Source organism: Bufo gargarizans, chromosome 1 (genome assembly GCF_014858855.1).
Source record: "Bufo gargarizans isolate SCDJY-AF-19 chromosome 1, ASM1485885v1, whole genome shotgun sequence".
NCBI classification, from domain to species: Eukaryota; Metazoa; Chordata; class Amphibia; order Anura; family Bufonidae; genus Bufo; species Bufo gargarizans.
The window spans coordinates 125,408,359-125,418,218 of NC_058080.1; the positions used below are offsets into that span (position 1 = coordinate 125,408,359).

The 9,860-nt window shown below is 42.8% G+C and overlaps 2 gene segments (V, D, J or C); both read right to left on the reverse strand.

Annotated features, from left to right (window-relative positions):
* Positions 1 to 3,705: 3,705 nt before the first annotated feature.
* LOC122924980 lies at positions 3,706 to 4,368 on the reverse strand. The segment is given in 2 exon segments: positions 3,706 to 4,085; positions 4,287 to 4,368. Coding segments are annotated over 2 exon segments (432 nt in total).
* A 3,858-nt stretch (positions 4,369 to 8,226) lies between these two features.
* LOC122924990 lies at positions 8,227 to 8,789 on the reverse strand. The segment is given in 2 exon segments: positions 8,227 to 8,549; positions 8,656 to 8,789. Coding segments are annotated over 2 exon segments (372 nt in total).
* Positions 8,790 to 9,860: the final 1,071 nt, after the last annotated feature.

The following is a 9,860-nucleotide window of genomic DNA, read 5'->3' on the forward strand; positions in this document are numbered from 1 at the left end:
TCCCAGGGCTATCCTCTGCATCAGGAATTAGGGGCATCATGCTGGACACGCAAGTTCCTATCTATAGACTTTAACTGTCATATAATATATTATCCTAAACATGCCAATGAGTTGGGAGGTCATCTGTGTACTAGATTGAATTGATAGACGACACTTTGAATGGTGGTGTCCTCAGTATTGCCTTAATGGATGGCATGTTAACAAGTCCCTACTGTGATATATCTAATTGCATGGAATTATCATTGATGCCTATGTGATTCCTGTATGTATGACCACATTTTCAGACACATGAATTGTATCATGGTCATACTTATCTACTGCTGCATCTACTTTTTAGCTTTATTATTTCTGGTGTAGGACACTCTGCTGTTTATGGTTTTTTGTCCCCTGAGGAGCCTATTACTAACAAGGCGAAGCGCGTAGGGACACTGTACATCCAGTACATTCATTTTGTGCATTATTGCTCACGGGGTGTTGTTATACTCCATTATACGGGGGTGTTTTTATGTACACTGGTTGTTATTTTTGGAAATATATAGACTAGTTGTGGCTCCATACCAGTAATAGCATTATCTTCCACCGCTATTAGGGTCCTCCAGGGATTTATAGGAGGTACGAGACACGGGATCGCCCCTATCGGGGCGGCAATTCCATTTATAGGTAGGGCTACCAGAATAAGGGACGTAGCAGGGATATTGCCCCTTTAGACTATTCACCTTGTCTGGTTACCCTCCTACAACCAAGGAGACCATGAATATATAGTCGTTTTGATTTATTTTTTTGTCTTTATGGTTTATTTCTATATTTAATGGGTCCAATATTTTAATAATTATAATTAAAAGTTATGTCTTAGAATTAATGGTAATTCTGTGAAATTTGTTAAATAGTTGACCATATTCTACCATATTCCCTTGAACAGGGCTATGTTCATTCTGTGATTTCTTACCATATAAATGTAAGTCCCTTGAATGTCTGTATTGTTTGCTCCTGATGAAAGGAATTTCTTTATAGTCCCCGACATGCGTCAAGGTATTTGGAAAAAAACATCTTTAACAAAAGAGTCCATCGGTTTTACAACTCTACAAGTGACCTTGGCGAGGGAGGTAAGGGTGACAAGTGTTTTGAGCTTATCATGCTCACCCCCTCCTTGGTGAAGTAAGTTCCTGGTTCATAGGAAAAGGTCAGAATTTGATGGTGAAGTAAGTTCCTGGCTACTTGCAGCTATTTCTTTTAAATCTAATTAAAATGGAATATGATTTTCAAAGGTCCTTACTATACTATTGTATGATTTTGAGAGGTTCCTACTGTACTATCACATACCACTATCATATATCACCTTATGAGCTAATCAATTACAACTAGTAACTTACCATTATTAGTAATATATTTAGCAGCCAAAAATGTTTGGCCTGAATTTAGCTCACAAATATACAGTCCACTGCACCTTTTCTCTTAGTTTCTATAGATCTACGCACTATAACATTATCTCAGGGGATTTCAAGTTTCACGCATTTTTGCGTCTATATCCCGGGACGATTTATATGTCCTTTCCACCATCACCACAGCTTTGGTTTCTCATTTCTATTGCGGCACTCTCCTAGTGAACCCGTGTCTCTTTTTTCAGTGGGTTGCTGCCTTGAAGCTTTTTCCTGCCAAACTTCCATCCTCATCCGAACCTTCCACCTTCCCCTGCCTCTCATCCCAACCGTCCTCCCACCTTTTTCCCTTTCCACCCAGCATTCACTTACTCCTTTTTTTTCCTTGTTTTTAAGCTAAAACAAGATATCTAACCCATCTGTGTTAATAGGGTTACACCTAATCTTTCTGCTGCCTGAGGCAAAAATTAAAATGGCGCCCGCCCCAATGCCAATTTCTTAACCTAACCCCTTCCCACCAGCTCTACTATTAAGGACATATTTGGAAAATATTACATACAGAGCTACAAAACATACAGGGCAATACAGCGCCACATACCTCTTACATCCAGTGACATTCTCTTTATCTTCTCCATTTAGATCAGACCGCCATGATGATTTCTTTCAGCCATCTCTTGTCTCCGCAGAGTTAGTTTTCTACTTTTCCGTCATCCTCCCACCTTCTGAACACCCCATCCTGCCACCTCTAATACTGTGCCCACTGTGCTTCCAAATACTATCCTGCAGAAACAGATAATCTCCCTGAAAATACTAGCACCACACAGATAGTTCCCCTTCAATAATTATTGGCACACAGTGCCCTATATAATAACCGTGCCCAGCAAATAGTGGCCCTGACACTTATAGTGCTGTAAACATAGTGTCTCCAAAAATAATTGTGCTAAGCTGATACTGTGCCAGGGTGCCTCACAATGTAACAGTCCTCTCAAAAGTCCCACCAATAGTAATAATTCTCCGCCAGAGTGCACTATGCGGTAACATTGCACCAAATAGTAATAATGTCCTTCATTTTGCCCCCAGAAGTAATAATGCCCTCATAGTGCCCCTAGTAGTAATAATTCCTCATATAATGTGTGCCTGTACAAAAAATACTCCCTTATAATGTGTGCCAGTACAAAAAAAATTACCTCTTATAATGTTTACCAGTAAAATAATTCCCCCTTGCAATGTGTGCCAGTGCGGAAATGCTCCCTTATAATGTGTGGCAGTACATAAATACCCCCTTATGTGTGCCAATACAAAAAAACAAAAACTTTTAGTTACCGCTGTAGAATAAAGGTCCCCATAGTGGCCACATTAGAATGTGTGCCAGTACAAAAATGCTTCCTTATAATGTGCGCCAAGAATAAAAAATGCCCCCTTATGTGCCAGTACAAAAAACTACCCACGTTTAGTGCTCCCAGTAGAACGAATGTCCCCACAGTAGGTCCCTTATAATGTGTGCCAGTACAAAAAAAATGACCTCTTATAATGTTTACCAGTAAAATAATTCCCCTTTGCAATGTGTGCCAGTACGGAAATTATCCCTTATAATGTGTGGCAGTACATAAATACCCCCTTATGTGTGCCAATACAAAAAAAAATTATACAATATAACGTGTGCCAGTACAAAAAAAAACTTTTAGTTACCCGTGTAGAACACATGTCCCCAGAGTGGCCACCTTAGAATGTGTGCCAGTACAAACATGCTTCCTTATAATGTGCCCACTTATGTGCCAGTACAAAAAACTACCCAATTTTAGTGCTCCCAGTAGAACGAATGTCCCCACAGTAGGCCCCTTATAATGTGTGCCAGTACAAAAATGCTCCTTTTTATAGCCGCAATGTCCCCATAGTGCTTTCTCCAGTTACAAAATAATGACCCCCACCCCACTGTGGTCCAACAGCATGCAGCTGAATAAAAATAATAAGCTCAAATACTTACCTCCATTCTACTGTCAGCCAAGACACTGACCTCTTCTAGTTTGTGCCCTGAGCTCTATGAAGTGGGATAATGATGACACCGACTTCTGATAGGCTAAAGAAACTAGGACTCCTGTGCACCGTAACAGAATTCAACTGTATTGCTGTCCTGAGTACAGCGATGTAGTCGAATATGTAAAGATGAACGCTTCCAAAATGTAAGTGCTCATTGCCCATGGCCCTTCCACTGTCCCCATTTTGCCCCTACCTGGTGCTGCCTGAGGCCATCGCCTCACCTCGCCTCATTGGAGTGTTATCATAGGAACACAATAAGCTTCATATTGTTATATACACCGAGGACCTCTATCTATAGCACGTGTAGTGTTTCTAAAAAGAGGAAGGAGGTTTTTGTCCGGCTCTGTATCACTGTGCGAGCACGTGTTCTGTACTGCATACAGTAATAATCTGCTTCATCGTCTTCTGTAAACTCTTTCATTGTCAGGGTGAAATCAGTTCCAGATCCAGATCCATGAAATCGTTCTGGGATTCCTGATGGTCGCTCAGATACTTTATACATAACTAGTTTTGGAGGTTGTCCTGCTTTCTGCTGAAACCAGGCTAAGGCGTCATACTTCCATACTGAATGGAATATACTTTCACTGGCCGTACATGAGATGGAGACTGTATCTCCTGGGGACACCAACGTATGATCTGGAGTCTGAGTCATTACAGCCTGTCCACAGGATCCTGATGAAGAGCACAATATCATTAATAATCACTTGTTGTACATGAAATTCTAATTCCTAGAAATATCCAAAGAATTGTAATTTATCACATCATTAATATTCCCGCCAAATATCTTAGAACATACAGTATCCATTACATCCATGTACATACAATTATATCCTGTCCTATAACATATACCCCACTGGTCATGTAGTGCAGTACCTGGAATGTAAAGACACAGGGCACATAGCAGATATGACAGAGAAATCATCATTTCTGAGCCGTCACAGACACAGATTCGGAGCCTTCAGCATCAGCTGTTTATAGAAGAAATCTATAGGGAAACCCAGTAATAGAAGCATCATGTAAACTATATGCAAATATCCCCAACTGGTGCAATAACAGCGCAGGACAAGTGTCTATATGAGAACGTCTTGAGGATCCAGCGTAAACCAGGGCGGAGGCCGTGGACAATAGTAGAAAGTGCAGTAATAATAGCACTGCCTGGAATAAGGGAGTGAGCCCCACACCAAGCATCCGGTGAAAAGTCGTATCAGAGCGAGACATGGACCTCTGACTGTAGACATTAAAGTATAAAACACCAGCTAAACCTCTTACCCCCCTGAGGACACAGCTGCTTGTACAGGTGCATCTCAATAAATTTCAGTAATTCAACTCAAAAAGTGAACCTCATGCTTTATAGATTCATTACACACAGAGTGATCTATTTCAAGTCTATATTTCTTTTAACCCTTTCCTGACACTGTGATTTTCCGTTTTTGTGTTTTTATTTTTCGCACCCTGAATTCTAAGAGCCATAACTTTTTTATTTTTCCGTTCACATAGCCGTATGAAGGCTTGTTTTTTTTGTGGGACAAGTTATGCTTTCTAACGCCACCACTTAATATTGCATAGAATGTAGTGGGAAGCAGTAAAAAAAATTCCAAATAGGATAATATTGAAAAAAACAACAATGTGGTAAAAGCATTCACTATGTGGTAAAAGTGATGTATGCCTTTCATACTCCAGGTCAGTACAAATCCAGTGAAAAAAAAAATCCAAACTTTTGAAAAAAAAAAATATTTTCTTTTCATTCGCCATTTTCTGACCTCATAACTTTTTTATAATTATTTTTTTCTTTTTTTTTCTTTTAATTCTTTTTATTTACGACTAAAAAAAATACAGACATACAAGGTCCCATAAACACCGGCCCCCATGGAGACATCAAACCTAATTATAAAGTGCTAATAACTAACAAATAGGTTTACATAAAATGATGCCTCCATCAGGGGGCACTGGAGAAGCTGAGTCCCAGCGAGAGGGTAGGGGGGAAAAAACTATCATGTAGGGAATCCTTGTACTTGCCATGGACTCCACTTATTTTGTAAGTTCTTCACAAAATATAAATGATTCTGGTCTATATATACCTCAATCTGGTTAAAATCAGTCACTTAAAATCAGTATCTCTGTATGTAGTGTCCCACTAGGTCAATGTGGGCACTAGACAAGGGTTAATATGCCTATTGTATTAATGTAATGTTTTTATGTTAATTTCCCTGTGTTATCTGGGTAGCAGGCCTATTGGGTTGTAGTTTAGCCTGCTAGGCACTAGAGGGAGCTAGAGAGCCCTGAGTATATATAGGTAGGCCCAGACAGGGGAGTGCAGGGCAGTCCAGGTGGCTAGTAGTGCAGTCTAGCCTGCCTGAAGTTCCTGAGTTTATGTTTAGCTCAGAAGAGTCACCCCATGAGAAGATCTTTCCTCCTGGGAGAAACCTGCAGTTCCCACAAGCAGAGCAGAGTCAGTGTACCAGCTAACCAAGTAAGCTGAATGGCAGAAGAAACATTAAGCTAAGGCAAGTGATATATACCTGAGGAAGATTGCCACCAAGGATAAAAGCCAGTATTAGGACATAAGGGCCTTGGAATACAGCCAGCCAGAATAACTGAGGAATAGTGCAGCCTGGTCTGGGAAGTGTTGATTTTACCCTCTGAGTATCTTGCAAAGAACATTTGTCTGCCATTTATAAAGAGCCTGCTGATTGTTATTACTTCAATGTGGAACTGACACTGACTTGTACAAAGTTGAATTGTTTCTCAGTAAAGCAAAGTTTGGTTCACCATACCATCGTGTTCCTCAACTACTAAAACTATAAACTGGTGTGCCACTGTTACAGGCACTGGCGTCACGTTTCTTAAAGGGACCTTGCCCCAGGCACCTAAAACACCTACAACATCCAGGGCACCTCATCCACCTTTAGGCCTAGTCCCAAAATACCGAGTGTGCCCCAGTGGTCTCCTGTGCCAGCCTCTCCTTCACTGCCGTATGCCTGCCCAGGGTTGTCCTACATAACTTTGAGTAACCCTCGCTGTCCAAGAACCGTGACCACACATTCGCTATACCCTACAGGTCTGGCTACTGCATGTGCAGTTCCTGTCTCCGGTGCCGTGTAGTCTGGCTGCTGTGTATGCTGGTTGCTTGGGACTGCTTGCTGGCTGTGGTGGTGTGTGTGAACTGTGGCCTGTGTTTGTGGCTTCTGTCTCTGCATCTCTGTGGCTCCTGTCTCTGGTGCCGTGCAGGCAAGATGCATGCGCTTTGTGTACTGGCTTAGGGTATCCCCATGTATGCTGCTTCTGTGATGCGTGCTGGCTGCGGCCTTGTGTGTGAACATGGCCTTAGTATGGATGCATTTCTGTTTGTGTCACGGGTTGTTTGCGCTCTGGCGTACTGGCTGCAGTGGACTCCGTGTATGCTGGTTGCCAGGGGCAACGTCCAGTACTGCAGCCTGTGTGTTCACTTCCCTGTTCATGCAGGATCACCTCCCTGTTTGGTTTTGGTGGGGTAACGTTCCCTGGTCTGTTCCTGGGTGTGGCTCATCAGGTGACCTCCTTATGCAGCTATATCCATCTGTAAGCTGTGGGGCTTGTGCTCAGTCTATCTTCTGTCTTGCTGGGTGTGGCACTGCTGCTCACCCAGAAGTGTCAGTCTGTCCTGTGCCTTACTGGGTGTAGCCCCTTGCTGCTGACCCAGGGGATTTTTCCATCTGCCCTTGTTTTATAAGTACCACGCGCTAACCGATTGCTCCACTGGAGCAACTCATCTGCCCTTGTTTGTGCTGTCGCTTGGTAATGTATTGTTGTTATATCCTTGTCTGATCTTCTGTACCTGACCTATGTTTATGTTGTTATCCTTGTCCATGCCTTGTTATGTTGTTATCCTTGTCCATGCCTTGCCTGATCTTCTGTACCTGTTCTATGTCTGGATCCACTCTGTTCCATGTTTAGCCTAGCAGTGCTCTGACTGCCTCTGATAGCCTGGCAGTGCCTTACTGCTTCTGTTCCTGTCCCATTTTTGTCCTGCCTTCGTGAGAGGGTCACTGGGTTCTCCGGAGGGAGGATCTCTAGTCTGTGTGCAGCTTTGCCTGAGACTACCATGCTTCTATTCCGCTTGGGGTCCAGGCATCTGCTTCTGTGCTGGTTCCCGTTCTTCTTGTTGTCTGCTCCTTGTCCTGTGTTTGCTTGGGTTCCAGCTCTGTTGTCTGTTCCGCTGGTGATTCTCTGCAGGTAGGGGCCAAGTGTACCGGGACCTTTCTGGAGGTGTGACCAGTGAGCCCTTGGCCCATTTTATCCCCACCACCAGGGGCTCTGTGAAGAACGGGACTCACTTGCTCTCTGCCCTCAGGGTTTTACCTCTGGTCTGCCACTGCACTTGGTTCTGTGATCGTGCTACCACTATTGCCTAACCTGCTTTACTGTCATGTTCTTTATTACATGTGTAATAAAGTACTCTGTTGGTCCCTGGTCTGTTTTTGCCTATTTGCATGATGTCACGGAGGGCTGCCTTGGGCCCCCGGCACGTGACATCCCGATACAGAATCATTGTTTCTGGTGTGCCTGCATGAACGACAGGATCACCCAGTGAACAAGCTTTTTGCTTGTTTTTTGGGTAATCTAGATGGGCAGATTGTCGGGAACAAGTATTTCCAGGAATGGTTGCTCCCAATAATCTGCCCGAAAATCGGGCAGTCTAAATCTAAATCTTAAGCCAAGAATAAAATACAGCTGAGCAGTCACTGACAAAGGCAAGAACAATAAGAACTGTCTTATTTTTTTAAAATCCAATAACACGATGCAAAGAGGAAGAAGGTTTTTGTACAGCTCTGTATCACTGTGTGAGGTGGACGCCATAATCATTTTGACAATAATAATCAGCTGCATCTTCTTCTGTCATTCCTGTGATTGTGAGAGTGAAATCGTTGCCTGACCCGGTGCCACTGAACCTCTCCGGGATTCCCGACTGGCGAGTGGTGGCATAATATAGGAGAAGTTTTGGTTTTCCTTCTTTTATCTGATACCAGTTCACTTCATATTTGGAGATATCACTATAATAAGTGCTGGAACTGGATGTACATGAGATGGTGACTGTATCTCCTGGAAATGCCGAGATGGAGTCTGGAGTCTGAGTCATTACAATCTCTCCACTTGTAGCTTTTAATACAAAAAGAGTAGATTATTATACAGACCATACAGTACGGAGCACTAAACCATGTAATCATGACCCCGCAGCTCAGACCAGTGTAGCATATGATATTACCTGGAGTATAGAGGTAGAGGAGGAACAGAGCATGTACCAGGGGCACCATCACTGTGTTGCTGATCTGTCACAGGCACAGATCACCGGGGCGGAGGTAAACTGCTGATATAACCAGAGGTGTCACTAGGGCGGAGATAAACTGCTGATATATCCAACCATCAAGAGGGAATGACCTAATAGTTTGTGTATGCAAAAAAGATAGGTATAAATGACACAGATGGCAGCCACCAAGATCTTACTCTGTAAGACCAGCAGCTACATTAATCTATATATACAGTGCCTCCATATTCTGTTTAGAGATGACCATCACTCATTGTCCTCATTGGGGCTCACAATCTAATTTCCCTACCTGAGAAACATACGCAATGAGGAAAATGTCCTAGAAAGCCAATTATCCCATCAGTATCTGTAACATGGAAGGAAACCTACAGGAGAACAAAAATAGTCAAGAAGATGATGTCCTTGGATCATCCAGTTTAAACCTGGATTTTGTAGGAGGAGGAACAGATAAGAGGGTGACCATGGTCCTGGCAACTCATTTAGAACCAGGGCTATTAGTAACAAGTCTTAAGTTTTCCTCCTCTTCTCCGTTACTTCTCTTATGACAAGGTTCTCCAGTCCTCTGTAGTCTAATCCATAAACCTTCTTCAGGTAACTCTCCTTTTTTGGAGAGAAGTGGCCATCCTCCAAATACCACTGAGGAACGAGTTGAGAGAACACTAAAACACGTCTGCAAAATATATATATATGGCACCTGCCAATCGAAGATATTGCTAAAAATGTTATTTACGGGAGAACACTGGAATGTATCATGTGCCAGGACATTGAAGAGTTCCTGCACAAGACTAAGATACTCTGATTGCATGACGCTGCATGCGTCGGAATACCAGTACGGCCCTGTATGAGCCCCGGAGGGCCTAGACCTCAGGGTCGCAATCTTTGTCCAGCTCAATACATATTGTGCAAATGTTTGGAGGCAGACTGCCTGATCTCCCAGCGTGTGAGATGTGTGAATTAATGATGGATGTCTGTCTCATAGGGATATAGGAATACATCTAATCTATTTACAACAGAAACTCCTATACCTAGGACCGATAAGGACATCAAACAATGCACCATTGAAAAGATACCTGCTAACCTGTGGTGATACATGGCCACACAGTATCCGTTAGGTAAACCACCTCTAAAATAGAATGTAGAGCGAG